This window comes from Momordica charantia, assembly GCF_013281855.1.
Source record: "Momordica charantia cultivar OHB3-1 chromosome 6 unlocalized genomic scaffold, Mcharantia_2.0 BLBB01000006.1, whole genome shotgun sequence".
NCBI classification, from domain to species: domain Eukaryota; kingdom Viridiplantae; phylum Streptophyta; class Magnoliopsida; order Cucurbitales; family Cucurbitaceae; genus Momordica; species Momordica charantia.
In genome coordinates this window covers 4904847-4920449 of record NW_028275164.1, presented here as the reverse complement: position 1 = coordinate 4920449, position 15603 = coordinate 4904847, and the positions used below count along the sequence as shown (strand labels likewise).

Below are 15603 nucleotides of genomic sequence, written 5' to 3'. Positions count from 1 at the left end.
CGGTGAGGCACTACGAAAATATTTGCACGTCGTCATCCATATTCATAGTGTTGAGACGCTATGGAAATATTTGCGCGTTGATCCTCCATGCTCGCAACATCGACACACCACCGACTCGAATGATATGGCAGATGTATCTAATAATTAGAATTTTGAAAAGATAATCTAAAAAATATTTCTAAAAATAGAAGCTTTTATCCCCTATAAGGTATGAAATGAATTGAAACATAACAGAAATCATTGAAGTATATGTATGTACCATTCATTCAATAATCATAACATCTTATTTATTTCACCTCTCTGATTTCTATTGTAATTGCTTAAATTCTTGTGATATCAATGATTTTCTCCTTAAAAGCATCAATGCAGGCAATGCAATAAAAGAAATATGATAAATGAAATCTTTGTAACCATCCAAATCCAATTATATATATTAAATTAGGATTGTGGGAAAAGGAGGGCAATAATTGCATTTTTTTAGGTAGAGCATTAAATGAAGGGAAGATGGAAAATTAAATAGAAAGCAAACAAAAGCAGCAGTCCTTTTTGTAGGCACTAGCCCTGTTTCTTTGTACCTCTTGATAACTACATTTCCATAAGTCTTCTCTTCAGGTCCTTTCTAACATAACACACATCATTTTTCATGTTCTTAAATAAACAGTTTTCTAGTACTGAGCTAAGTATAACAATAATGTAGCACTCTTCCAACTTATTATTACATTCAAACCCAAAACATGTGGGAGCTTTTGACGGTGAAGTGTGTGTGAGTGTGGAAAGAATAAGGAAAATCGACGACTGTCGAATGTAGACTTAAGACTTCAATTATGTTTCTTATTTAGCTCCTGTAGTTTAAAACTTTCAACTTAGATTCTTGACATGATACTAAGTGAGTTGACAAATATTTCGATTTTTACTCTTTTATGTATCATATCAAGTAAACTTATCATCAATCACATTTAATATCAATCAATGGAGACGGGAGACGGTATAAATTAATTATAAAATGTTAAAATGGGAGAATAATTTAAAGCAAAAGACAAGCATATATTTAGCTAATGAGGGAGTGAGAGAGGGATCTGTAACATCAGTCATAAACTGAAGTCAGCTGAGGAAGCTCTCTCTTTTCTTTTGCTGTCTGATTTCTCTGTCTCTCTCCCTCCATTTCTCCAAAGAAAAAAAAAGGCAGAGGGTTGATTGATTCTGTTGGGACCCTCAAAAACTGAGAGATGCACTGCACTGCACTAGGGAGTGGAAGGAAGACAAAGGCAAAACCATTTCACTGTTAGCTATTTTGTCAACATTTCAGCAGCAAGCAAAGCAACAGCTCTTAACCCTTTTTCTTTTCTCTCTTAAAAATCATAACTTCACTTCTTTACTTCACCACTTTCCCCTCCTCCTCTCTCCATACACACCAATATGGCTTTTAAAAATTCTCTGTTTCTCATTCTCCCAGCTCTCATATTATTCTCCCTCTCTCTCCCTCACCCCACATCAGGTATTGGGTATAGCTCATACATATAAAAATTCCATCTTTTTGATGTTGGTTGGTTCTAAATTATGAGCAGTGATTAAGTTTTGGGAGTTGGTTTTTGTTTTTGTTTTGGAATCTCTCAGGTGTGGGTTATTCAAAGGAGAAGGAATTGGTAATTGGGTCAAGGCCACCACAGTGCTTCAACAAGTGCCTGAATTGCAGGCCATGTGTTGCTGCTTTGGTCATCTCTCAGCGCCATAAGGAATCAGGTGATGGTCTTAATTATAGTGCTGCTGTTCCTATTCCTAATGCTAATTTGGAAGCCACTAGACTCCCCAGGGATGATTCCTATTATCTCCTCTCATGGAAATGCAAATGTAAAGATAAGTACTTTCAGCCTTGAAAAGAAATCAAAGCTTCTTTCTTTTTCCCAATTTGCTGATTAATATGCATATATTTATGTATATGTATATGTATATGTCATGTATCATATATTAATTATTGGCAAACAAATCTCTCTGTCCTCTCTCAAACATCAGATTTAAGGTTGAGGATTGAAAGAGAGAGAGTTTGGTTCTTTTCTTTGCTCCATTTTAAGGGGATGAAATGATTAGTGATGAAATTAATATGTCAATAAATCTCTCTCTTTCTTTCTCTCTAAGTATTTAATGCAAATGGGTCGGATGAATTGTCTCGTAAAGTGTCTATCAATACTGGTGAACTCAATAGAAGTACCATTTTGAAGGGCATGTTAAAGAGTCTCACCTTAAATAAGATACCTAACCAGAGTTTATAATATAAGCAGGCTATTTCTTTCATCGCCAATTAATTTTGAAATGGAACTTCATGAATATTGATAAATCTTCGTAAAGTCAATTTTCTTTTCAACATGGGATCCCTAACATTGTCCATAGAACCACGCTTCACTTCATTTTTTAGTTGAACAATATGTTCGAGTGGAGATTCGATTTTCTAATCTTTTAGTTGAGGTTATAAGGCCTTAATAACTTGGATTGGGAAGACCACTCTACTTCAATCACAATAATTAGACGGCTGAAATATTCAGTAAAATTATTGCATTTTTATCAAATCAGCATCAAATCCCAAAAAGGTAAGCAAAAGTTGATTCAAAAAACAGATTGGTCCTTCGTGAAGAAAAATCAGATTGCGCAAAGAGAAGACAGTGAATGAATCAAAAATGTATATAGAATTTGAAGAGGCATAAATTTGTAATAACTGAGATTACATATATGGGTTAATTTTTAAACTTCGTGTTAGTCCTGTGGTTGAATGGTCATAGTCAAACTGCTGTACTTTTGGCCGACCACTTTTAGAAACTGCAGCAGTGAAAAACTTTCAATTTAAAGCTCATCTCTTTAACAACAAGAATTTGGGTCTGTCTTAACTCTTAAGATATGAATCAGCCACTGTTTTAGCAGCAGCAAGTAAACAATGTTTCTGCTGCCCATTCTCTCAAATCTCTTCCGTTTGTACCTTGTATATAGAAATTAGAAACCTTTTTCCTCAACAGCTATCAACCAAATTCAACCCAAAACTTGACAGCTCCTTGAGGGAAGAATGTTAAGAAAAGGCAAAATAATATGTATTCGAAATGTTCCCATCACAATACAGCAAATTACATATGATTGTGCCAATTTAACAACTGTGTCGTCAACGCACACGACATCTTACATTGTTCACTATCATAAAGTCAATGTCTTTGCCCCAAGTTGTCTGAATTCTGACATGCCCCATTATTCGTTGTTCATAGAACGAACAAAGATTTCGGTTTCATACAACATTTTGTAATGTTTGAACACTTCAATTAACACAATCACATCGTATTTGCCGTACGTTTAACAGCTCACGACAAAAAGCTTATTTATTTTCAACAACATTCTGTACAATCCGAGCTTTCCCGCGGATGTCTTATTCCTTTTTTCCCCCAATTATTACTTCTCTCTTCTTCTTTTTTACACACTTCCAGCGTCATATCATTTGTGGCTTGGCCCCTTCAAGTTTTGTAAATCATGGCAGCATATATGAAGTTCAGATGATCGTGGACAAAGCAAAGCCTGAGAAAATTGTTCATGATCACCAGCTGCATCATTGACAAAATCATCTCATCATGATGAACAGATTTTGGGCAAACCTCTGCTTGCTCATTTGCTCCATAAGACTAGTTAGTAGTAAAGTAACCAAACAGGCTTCAGTTCACCAGACTCTATGATGGTTTCCAGATTATGTTTTCTAGGTTACCACAGAATTTTTTGTAGAACTGCAAAGCCACACAAACAATAAAATGCAGTTTAGGTCTCCCTGTGTCTTTCTTTAGTGATATATAATTGTGGAAACTTACCTTGTGATATTCTAGAGTATCTCCAGCAGCCTTGCGAACATCCACCATAAAAAGTGATGGGGCCACTTCATAAATCTATAAACCAAAGTGAATTTAGTAAGAAAAATGTTTCGAAGTACCTTCACAAAACCTGGGAATGGGATTATCAATCATCATTATCATATCTGGGGAATTACCTCCAGTACAGCTGCAAACTGTCCAACCTTATGTCCTGTCCTTCTTTCCAACCTTGTCTGGGAAAACTTCAATTAAAATTAATATGTAATTCCAAATATAATGTCATGAAGTTACCAATTCATTCATCATGAGGGAAGAATGATGGTTGCACCTTGAAATTACGTGTGTGGACGTTTAGACCCATTGCTTCTGCTACGGCTTCCATGGTAGACATAATAATGTTAGCAGGTTTTTGAGAAACGAAACGTGTTTGCCGCTTTATATAGTCCTATCATGGAAAGAAAATCATTCAGCAGAAAAGATGATGATAAAATGGTAAATTCCAAAATTCCATTGTAAGGAAACCCCTTACAACTTCTTGAAATTCAAATACAAAACAAGAACACAGTAATTCAACGTCTATCCAGCCAATTCGAGAGGGCTGGTAACCTCTCCACAGAACATAACCGTTCTACTCCACAAAAAGCATAAAAAAAATCTTCCCTACATTCCTCCTACTTTATTCCATGTCCCTCCGTCTCTCTCCTCTAACTGACACTCCATAACACTCCATAACTAACTTGTGGAATTCTCTCCTTTGCCCCTCCTAACATAAACATTTATAGATTGGAGGCCTTACATCAATCTAGTAGAAATACAATGCGAGTTGGACACACATTACAAACTGAAAGGGTGATGCAATAGAGCTCTTGACGTTTTCTATGTCAGCATAAAAACAAAGCTTGGCATGAGCGAACCTGTCGCCGGTCAAATAACGGTGACAGATTTAATCCTTGAGATAATGTTATCATCTCAAATGCATTCATTAGTAAAGGACCGTCATCACTTTTATCTGACTGATCAGCTACATATTCTTCCTGCAAAAGACAACTACCGATGTGAGCAAAGAGAATTAATTTAGGACACAAAATATGCTCGGAAAACATGCAAAACATTGTCAAGATCCAGTACACAAGCTTTAAACTTAATGAAATTAGAAAAAAGAAGATTGCATATCGTTACACAGAAAACTCAGAATAGCATGCCTTTCATAAACCCCTAAAAGTTTTAATTTTGAAGAGATGCATGGCATAAATGGTGATAAAGGAAGAAAAAGTCCACCTCAATGTCATCAAAAACAGCACGAACGTCGTCCAAGGTTACTTCCTCATCTTCTCCTAGTTTAGCAGGGATGTAGTTTCTTCTGAACCATGGATCTTTTCTAATTTCTTCAATTCGAATCCGCTGCATTAGAAACAAAAACCTCTAGTAAAAATTTTTGACACAATACAAACAGATATTAAATCCTATGTGATATGGAGAACTTTTTATCATTTATTTAAGATACTCCACAATAATTTTAATGAATGCCATAACTCCACATGAGTGGCAACTCACGCAAACAAAAAGGTAATTGTAATACTGAGCAGAAAAATTGATGCGTCAGTACACCCATGAACACCGTAGTAATAAATAACGGTCAAACCAGTGGGTTTATAGTGAACCAAAAAGCTCACAATTGGAGAGTTAGTTGTTGAATCTAAGAGCTGAAAAAACTCACATTTGTGGGATTTGGATCAAGGATCTTCTGTATCAAGGACTTCGCACCAGATGAAAACCAATAGGGGCAGGAATACTCTGCTGCATTTATCTATGCATAAAAAATTAAGTTATTAGAAACTTAACATTGACAGTTGTGAAGCTGTGACCAATGATCTCGCTTCGCTACAAAGATCAGTTCATCTAATACTTTCCAACCCTGAGTATACCATAATAAAAAATAAAATTAAAAAAGATTTCAAAATGCCAATATTTCAAAAATTGGATATCTATTGTGATGTTGCCATCTAAAAAAGCCTATCTAGACAGGTTAAGTGGTCGAACTCATGATGTTCCTATTAAATTTTTTAGAAAAAAACACCTTTCTTCAAGTTGAGTAATGGTAGCACTAGCAAGCCTATCTAGACAGGTTAAGTGGTCGAACTCATGAATTGGGAGGATTCCAACCATTGAAATATGAGACAATTACTCTATTCAGAGAAACTATGGTGATGGAAACATACCTTCTTGTATAAAGTGGGAAGGTCCGTCTCTGAGAATGGAAGATATCCAGCCATTAGTACAAAGAGGATAACTCCACATGACCATATATCTGCAGCTGCACCATCATAACCCTGACCTCCAAGCACCTACAAAGAGTGGTTTACAATAATGATTTAAAAAACAGAACGATAAAGAAGATAGGTAAATGCATAAAGAAATAAGATATTTTCATTTATAATCTAATGAACTAGAGCAAAATAATGGAACCACCTACTTATGAGCATTTTGTCGTATATAGTACATACATTTGAGGCAAGGATGTTCTCACATCCTCCACAATCAATAAAACTCACGAATCACGAGTCTTCAACTTGTAGTTATACTTAGACAATGCTTATGGATAATGTACCTCGGGTGCAACATAATTAGGAGTTCCACATGTGGTATGAAGTAGCTCAATGCCCTGAATAGAGACAGAGCAAAATAGGTCAGAGAAATGAGAAATAAGTATATAAATAAAAAAATAAAAAAAACAATTCTATTGTTCAAGATAATTAGCATTCCACAGTACTTGTTGAGACAGCGCACTCAGTCCAAAGTCGGAAACCTTCAGATTTCCATCAGCATCAAGAAGGAGGTTTTCAGGCTATGACATGGAAGTAAAGTATCAGTTAGGAACAGAACATATGAAACAATCTTTTGCCAGAACCATTAACTGTATATTCTATTTAAAAGTTTTGCACCTTAAGGTCCCTATGGTACACACCCTTGCTGTGACAATGAGCAACGGCATCTACCAGTTGTTGAAAGTATCGTCTAGACTCCATTTCTGGAAGCTTCTTTTGAAGAACCTGTGCAGACCAATTATATTCAATGGAAATTGTATGTTCGTTACTTACCAATCTATTGTGTAAGACTCTAAGCAAGGAGATTATATTATTCAATTACTTATGACAGGAAAGTCTTACTATTGTATCATATAGTTCACCTCCAGTGACAAACTCGAGAATAATATATATCTTTGTTTGGCTAGCCAACACCTAAAATTTAGAGGGAGATAGAAAAACATAGACACGTCATAAAAGTGCCAAGAGGAGGAAGCTAACAACAAAAACTTGTAGGAGTTATTAGATATTGTCATGAAGCAATAAGCATACCTCAAGCAATCTGACAATATGTGGATGCCTCACAATTTTCATTATCGATATCTCCCTCTTAATCTGAAAAAGTACTCATAAAATAAAATATCAACGAAATATCCAGATCATGAACTAAAGGGCAAGTATCATTACATATATGTAATGAACCTTCCAGAACCCGGATATGCATGTTGCGTGCTTATTGAATTCCTGAGCTTAATGGGCAGAGACCGTTAATGTGCATTTCTTGATTTCTTTGTCTAGCTTTCCATTCGTTAAGAAATAATGGCTATGCAGATCTATATTTCCTAGAATGGCACAGCTTAAACCATGGTGAAAGGCATCACCACATATCGATAATGCTTTGTATATTCCCATGATTTCCTTATTAGAGTGACGTGCAATAGGAATCTTCAAGTGAGTAGTGAATTCATGCGTCTTGCCTCGATAATTCATATTTGGGTATTCTAGACACTGGCGGGTGAATTTAATAAAGAACAAATTAATAAAATGTCAGGGTTCTAATTCAGTTATGACAAGAATACTCGATAGGCAGCACGTAAACATTAAATACTTCCATGCGTTTAAGTAGAAGAATCTTTTGAAGTACCTGTTCTACCATTTTGTGCTTGAGAATGCTGCTTTTGGCCAAAACTTTCATGGCCACACTCTCCCCCGTTTCCGTGTTACGTGCAAACTTAACCTTGGCGAACGTTCCCTCGCCAACAGTCCGCCCAACCTCATACTTCCCAACTTTTCTGGACGGCCGCTTCATTATCGCATTTCCCAGAAGAAAACACAACTCCGAAATAGTTCTCAACTAAGAAAAATAATAGTTGTAAGCATCTAACATGACAGAAAAAACATCAATCGACGAAATTCAACAAAGAACACAACTCCGCGATCAAATTCGAATAGTGCGCCTCAGCTTTGTGCAAGGACAATAGTCATCGATTTCGCATCGTTCTTCAGCTATGCACTTAATTTCTCTTCATACTCGAGCACAATATTCTTCTCGTTCCCAATATAGATACCAAAAATTAAAATCAGTTGCACGGAAATCAATCACAAACAACCCACACAACGATCTGAAACTTGGGATTGCAAAGGAAAGCTTCCAGCTAATCCATTTCCGTACTATCCTCGCCTAACAAGGCGGGCAAACAACAAATCGAAATTTTCTTGCTAATCAGAACCAAAATGTAAGGAGCACCAAACAAGAATTCAGGGAACTAAACACAAATATTCCTTCCGGTGAGAAACTTACCGGAATTTACTTAATCAGCAGAGCTCCGGCAGAAAATATTGGAATTTGCTGTAATCGGGCCCGGCAAGAAATAGAAATGACCACCAATCATTATCTATGGCCGAAAATAACGGGGTGCGACGCCACCGTACATTGCAATCCCACACGCAGACGGCCAGATTGCGACCGCGTGATTTCAACCTTCAACTTTTAAGAAGGATATAAATGTCTCAATTAATCAAATTTTATGTTGTTTGGTAGATAAATGGTTGAAAACATTTTACTCAAAAAAAAAAGTTTAATACATAAATACTAAAGCGAGCAAATCGAAATAATTGGTATATACCTTCAATTAAGAGATAGTAAATTTTTTATATTTTAATTATTATTTAAAAGGTTCAACTTTGGTATTCTACCATTATTTTTTTTTCTTTTTGTCTATTTTGAACTCTTTATTTTTAAGTAGCTGTGTAATTAATTTAAGTGTATAGAGATGGTGAGATCTAAATCTTATGTATAATTTGAGCCATTGAAAACTCAATAAATAGAGGTTAAAAAATAATTTTAGTATAATAATTTAATTCCTAAATTTTAGTTCATATATTTTTAAATTTGTAAAAGTTATTTGATGAATTTTAGTATGTAACAATAATTTAGACTTCGAAATTTAAAATTTATAATAATTTAATTCTTTTTGTATATAACAATTTAGTCTTCAGACAGTTTAGCTCCTAACCATAAAAAAATCTCATCAAACTTAAGTGTTGATTTTTATTACGTAAAAACTTATGTTATATAGATTGATCATACTAGAAACTAGAGCGTTACAAATTTTAAACTATGAAAACTAAATTGTTACATACTTAAAATTCATAAATTAAATTGTTACAAATTTGAAAATACAGTATTAAATCAATACAAACTATGGTTACTGGATTGTTACTCCAATAAAAGTATATATAAATCCAGACCAAAAGTGAATTTTAACAATAAATATATATTATATAAACCTTTCCTTTTCTATTATCGTGAGTTTCGGGTAGGAGAGAACCATTTTTTCTCTAGATTCTTGTGATTGCATGCGACTCGTGCCTGTGTTGTCCACTGAAAGTGTGTTTCGATTGCCTATAGTCAGTGTTGAGTATGTTTCGATTGCCTATAGTATCGTTCTAGAAAGTCTCATATTTTTCTTATAATATATAATATTGGTATCTATTTAATTTAGTTGTTAATTATAAATTAAATTTAAAAATATGATAGGTCCTTTTTTAATATTGAAAATACACACTACTATATTTTATTTATTTTTTTTACCACCAAAATTTTTCAACTTCTCTAAAAAAAACTTCTTAAATATATTGCTTAGTTTCACTAATTTAAAGTTAAACTCTCCTCTCTCTATGTATCAGTACTCTCCCACCTCTTTCACTCTCAATCTCTCTAAAACCTCAAATTTTCATCTTCATCTTCTATGTGGTCACACGAGATTATCAATTGTTAGAGTAGAAATCGAAAATTCTTATTTCCTCGACTCAACCTAATGGCTTCAAAGTTTCAAGTTTTTCATTCAAATTATTTTATTTTTTTTAGGTTTTTCTTTCAAATTCTTTTATTATTTTTTTATATATATATTGTTGATGGTTCAAAACCTTAATATCTAAGATTTGTTTAGATTTGATTACTTAGAACATCAATATGCAAAATATGAATATGAATATATAAAAAGCTCAAGAGTAGAAAAACTGATTGAATTTGCTCGATAAATTTGTTATTGGAAGTAAAATTAATAAAAATGTTGAACTAATAAAAGAAATGACAGGTATAGATAAATAAGGGATGAAAGAAAAATAGTAGATGATAATATGATCGTTGAAAATGAAGTATCCAAACTTTAAAAATAGATTTGAACAATTTTACGTATATGAAAATATCTTTAACTTCTTATTTGATATGAAATTTTTAAAGTCATTAGAGGATGATAATCTAAAAACATATTGTATTCATATTGAAAATACATTAACACATGATACGTTTTCTGACATTAGCGGTTTAGATTTATTTCCTGAATTAAAAATATTAAGAGAGGTCTTGCAAAAGAAAATTGACTGTTCTATTAAAATATTAAATTATATATAAAAAAATAAACACTTTTCCAAATGCGTATGTTGGTTATAGTCTATAGAATATTATTAACAATGTTGGTAAAAGTTGCTTCCATGGAAAGAAACTTTTCAAAATTAAAATTAATGAAATCGTATTTAAGGTCAACTTTGTCACAAGAAAGATTAAATGGATTAGTCATACTATATGAACTTAGATTATCAAAATTCAATATATAATTTTGTATCTCAAAAAGTAAGAAAAATAAAATTTAGATGATATTTTCTATACTAAGGCATCTCAATCAAAATTTTGCCTAAGATCTCGTATCATCTTAAGCTATCCCTACTTAATTCTTAACTTATTTTATCAGTCAAAATATGGCAATCAACAAGAATGATATGTTACCTCTTCAACTTTTTAATTTCAATTTTAGCCGGTATATTACAAGTTTTTGGTATAATAATAAATATCTAATCTATTGAACCATTCAAATATCAATCTAGACTTAAAAATTGACGCTAATGAGCTGGCTTTGCTCAAACATGTGTTTTTATATTATAAGAAAACTTGATGCATTTGATGTATTAATTTATTGAACACTTGCATAGTTTATATATCAACTTCTTTTTTCACATACTTTATTTAGAAACTTATGCCAGTGATGTAAGAATCTACGTTTCATTAATAATATAAAAATTATGGTTCCATCATAATAAAATATCGTGTTATATACTTTGTTTGTTAGTAGTGCTATATACTTTTTTTTTTTAAACAGTGATATATACTATTTAAAGCATGAGGAAAAGCATATGTTTCCATTTACATAAAGTCGAGATTTTGCATTTATGTGCGGGAGGCATGATGCCACGTGTCCAAACTTTAAGCTGCCCCCTTCACTTCCAAATTCGTACTTGTATCTACTAACTGGTGGATATTTCTTATCAACATTTCATATGTCCATGGGATATTTTCATGATAAAATATAAAAAATATCAACAAAATATTACTAATATAGTCATAATATTAATATTAATTATTTTTTATAATTAATATTTTTTACGAATTTTTTATTTTTATAATTTTTTCCGAAATATCCATCGACACTGATATTTATGTGAAATTGAGATATCGATATTTAAAACCTTATTGATGAAAGTGTAGGTTAACTTGTCTTCCACGTATATTTAAAAAGAATAATAATAATGAATCATATGATGTTATATTATATTTTATGTAAATATAACTAATTTATACCATGTATGAATACTTTATTGGTTTTTTTTTCCTTTTTCCAACTATAATTTCCATTCTCAAACTTATAATTTAGGAGGGTTGCTACAAATTCCGTTTTCAATCTTGGGCTCCTCTCAGTAACTAAGGCCCACATATGGTTCTGAGATGGGCCCATTTTGGGCCACAATTTAAATGGGCCTTGAGAAGGCATGGACATTTGGCTACACGCTACAGAAAAAGACGAAAGAAACAGCGAGGTATGGTGGGGCCCATTTGGAGAGATTCCTCGTTTCGATTGGACGAGGAAAAAGGTCATATGAAAGAAATGAATGGCTGTGATCGTTCGTATGAGGTCCGCACGACAGAATCCGAATTAAAAATATTAGTTAATAATTATTTGTCCCTTTCTGGGATTTGACTGCGGCTGTTGGAAGGTTCCCATATATGGCAAGAATAAAATAATAGAATGAAATCAATTTACAATCTCTGCCGCCGTTGACTCGATTATTATTTTTTCCAATTTTGGAGTATTAGAAACCATTATTTGGTTCACACGTTAATTTGCTGTATTTTCTAATTAATGAAACATCATAATAAAATGACCAAAAGCGACTCAGACTTTAACTATTTTTTATCATTAATGATCTTATTGTGAAGTTTGAAACAGATGGATCGACCAACACTCGAAACTTGTAAAATTAGAGAATTAAAAGACTCTAACACTCAAGTCAATTTAAGTCCGATCTATTTTTAGAAAGAGTAATAATTTTACGTACTTGAAAAATAGGGCGGAACTCTCTAGTTATAGGTTTCGACCAATAGATGCAACTTGCTCAAATGGTTGGCATATTGTCAGAGAAATGACAGTCAAGAGCAAGAAAGTACGATACTTTTTATCATTGGCTCATCCTTTATGAAGATCAATCGTTGAGATCTATACGAGTCGAATGAACCTTTACGAAGGAACGTACAACCAAATTCAAGGATAAATCTTGCAACGTCGGGGACAGTAGTGGAGGGTTGCACTCCCGAAACTTCTAGTATAAGTCACATGACATCGATTTCGAATTATAAAAAAAATGTTATTCCTCAAATTTTCTTCAATCTTAATGTAATCTTACTGTCAAAATAAAATGTGCTATAATTAAGAATTTAAATAAAAACATCCATTTTATCTCAAAAATCAACAATTTTTTGACAAATTTTTTTTGAAATAATCACATTCCATTGAAAATCTTACTATAAATGTTTTCCTATTCTTCCGGATTCAATACCTGTCCATATTTATTAAAATATTACCAATACATAAATGGAACCCACCTCGATTTGCCCACAACATGACAACTAATGTCCCACCACTACTCAATCCAAGAGATTGAATTATTCTTGAATAATAGCAAAATCTTCAAGTACGTGGCATCATCCCTATTCAACTTGCAACACCTCTTTAATATATAATCTCATTTAAATATTGAATGTTACAAGGCACAACAACTAGTGCGAGTTGCACGGATCATCATCACTTTTAGTACTTCACGTTACTACTTCTATCAGCCTAAATCAAACATAAAAAATAATAATATTTATACAAGTATTTTTTATATTAATATTAATATCAATACTTTTATAAATCATTTTCTTTGTGTATGTATTAATTGCATTCGTAAACATGATTTGTAAAATCTACCAATCATGTTCGTGTGGTTCAAAATTTATCTCATTTTTTAAACAATAATTTTTAATAGAATTAAACCAACTAAACAATTATATAGAATTTAATGTTTGAAGTTAAAGGAATGAAAACAAATTAAATTAAAAAATTTTGGATGGTCGAAAATAGGATTAAATTTTATTTGGAAGAGGCGACCATGTTTCAATTTCATGTGGATGTGCGAGGAAAAAGATCCGGCGACGAAGATTCCGAAAGGTTTTATTTAAAAATTAAAAGAAAAAAAATATCCGCAAATTCCAGCCGCCGATATGATTGGTGAAGTACGGAGCACACACTTGAGCATCATCATTTTAAGAAGAACACGAAATTACAATAGTACCCCTAAAAGTGGCTTAGTCGCAATCGCCAGACGGCTCTACGACTCACCGTTGAATCAAGCCGTGGGTCCACGGACGACGCCGACGTGTCCTCTGAGTTCCGTCAGGTGGGTCCCGAAAAGCTACGTCCAGCCACTCATGGCCGGGAGTGGCAGAAGCGTCAATTTGGGAAAGTTGGAGGGCTTTTAGGAGTCGAGGGAAATAAAATCCATCTTTCCTTGTCAAAGATCGTGGAGGTAGTTTTCTCGATCACGTGAATGATTTAATCAGAGTCGTTAAAATTCTGACAGGCGACCAATCAGGACTGTTCATTGGGCCCTCCTCACGTGACGTGTTGTCCACAGCGGATCCCACACTTTTCTATTTTTTTAATACGTGTAAGAATATTCCACCTCACGCTCTTCTAGTATAAGGCAGTTGTTTTAATTCGCTAAACCATGCTCAAGTTGGCAATTTAACATGTTTCCACTTTCCCTCATGCTATTAATTCTTCCTACAATATGAGATTGGGGAAGACAACTAGAATGAGAATAGAAATGTCGTTAGGTTGTTTGCAAAATTACATTTCTCATACCAATGTGACATTTGATCAAAATTGTTTAAGTTATTCATCGCTTGTTCTTCATTTTTTGTTTTCTATTTTTGAAAATAATTTATTTTTTATTTGATGTTATTGAAAAAAAAGGAAGTTTTGTATATAAAAATTAAATTTTAAATTAAATATTAAAATTTTTATGTCATTTTTACATGTATTTTATAAGCGAATCATAATGAAATAATACTGCTGGAAGCAATTCTCACCGTACACGTGGTGCACGTCAATTAGATGATAAGAAGTATATATTACCTTCGTCTATAAGCTTGAAGTGTCACTAACTCAATTTCGTCTATGCAACCAAGCTGACGTCTTGCGTGGTCGAGTCGACCAAGCTCCATGAGGGTTAATTCTCATTTATTTAGATGGTCTGTCTAGCTTTAATTCGGCTTAGCCCCAGACTCTAACAAGTTCCACTACAATGCGCCGTGATTCACGGCAACCTTAAAAAGTCGTTGAGGCACTGTCGGGAATATTGTCGGGGAAGTCGCCCATAAATAGACTCATTCACTTCATTTTTAGGTACGTGAATACTAAATTCTCTCTCGAGTTTAGTTCGACCTGCTACTGACTTTCGCATCGGAGTGTGTTCTGTTTTGTAGGTCACCCATCTAGCTTATCCATCGAGCAGTCTCCAATCCGAGCAAAGCTTCACAGAGTTGGTCATTTTTCTGATAAAACAAATACTTTTGTTTATATTTTAGAAAAATAAAAATACAAACTATTATAGCCAATATGAACTTAATTCAACGGTAATTGACACTTATTTATGATCAAAAAATTATAAGTTCGAATTTTTCTACCCCACTTATTACACTAAAATTTTTCAAAATAGTAAATGACATAAACTAGGTCGAAGATATATTAAAATTCATATAACCCACATTTCTTATATTATTTTTGAGAAATTTGTTCTAACCTTTACGATGTATTCTCAAGGGGAAAAAAAACCTCCTCTTGAAAGCAAGTCGTCCCCTAAAAAAATTAGGATCAATTTAATACATCAACATTAAACACATAAAACACACATATACTTCATTGTGTAAATAATGTATTATACGTAATTAAGACATATTAATGAAAACCTCGTGCGCCAGCGGCTTACACGGTTTCCAAGCTGTCATGTCACCCCGCCAAACCAACGTCTGAGATTCATTTGATCGCCAAATTCTCCAGCGCCACATTATCCCTATAAAAATCCCCCCATTG

General features: G+C 33.4%; 1 protein-coding gene and 1 non-coding gene across 8 annotated transcripts; one reads left to right on the top strand and one right to left on the bottom strand.

Moving 5' to 3' along the window:
• Positions 1 to 1084: 1084 nt before the first annotated feature.
• On the top strand, positions 1085 to 2132 carry LOC111014553 (uncharacterized). The gene is made up of 2 exons (XR_015791412.1): positions 1085 to 1495; positions 1615 to 2132. It is a non-coding gene; the product is annotated as an uncharacterized LOC111014553 (transcript).
• Positions 2133 to 3052: 920 nt separating this feature from the next.
• On the bottom strand, positions 3053 to 8609 carry LOC111014492 (CBL-interacting serine/threonine-protein kinase 24). 7 transcript variants are annotated; one of them, XM_088125004.1, is made up of 16 exons: positions 8436 to 8609; positions 8066 to 8179; positions 7779 to 7988; positions 7187 to 7249; positions 6998 to 7069; positions 6773 to 6880; positions 6601 to 6675; positions 6439 to 6492; positions 6050 to 6175; positions 5548 to 5637; positions 5109 to 5231; positions 4745 to 4864; positions 4159 to 4275; positions 4007 to 4063; positions 3831 to 3905; positions 3053 to 3572 (listed from the first exon to the last, which is right to left on the bottom strand). In XM_088125004.1, exons 3-16 carry the CDS (start codon positions 7941 to 7943, stop codon positions 3486 to 3488), a joined length of 1332 nt encoding a protein of 443 aa, XP_087981130.1. In that variant the 5' UTR covers positions 7944 to 7988; positions 8066 to 8179; positions 8436 to 8609; the 3' UTR covers positions 3053 to 3485. The 7 variants fall into 7 exon arrangements, 6 of the variants coding, with proteins under 6 accessions (XP_087981130.1, XP_022144940.1, XP_022144941.1 ...); XR_002601837.2 differs by lacking the exon at positions 8436 to 8609 and adding an exon at positions 3624 to 3749 and having other exon boundaries at positions 3053 to 3546; positions 7779 to 8422; XM_022289248.1 differs by having other exon boundaries at positions 7779 to 8315.
• Positions 8610 to 15603: the final 6994 nt, after the last annotated feature.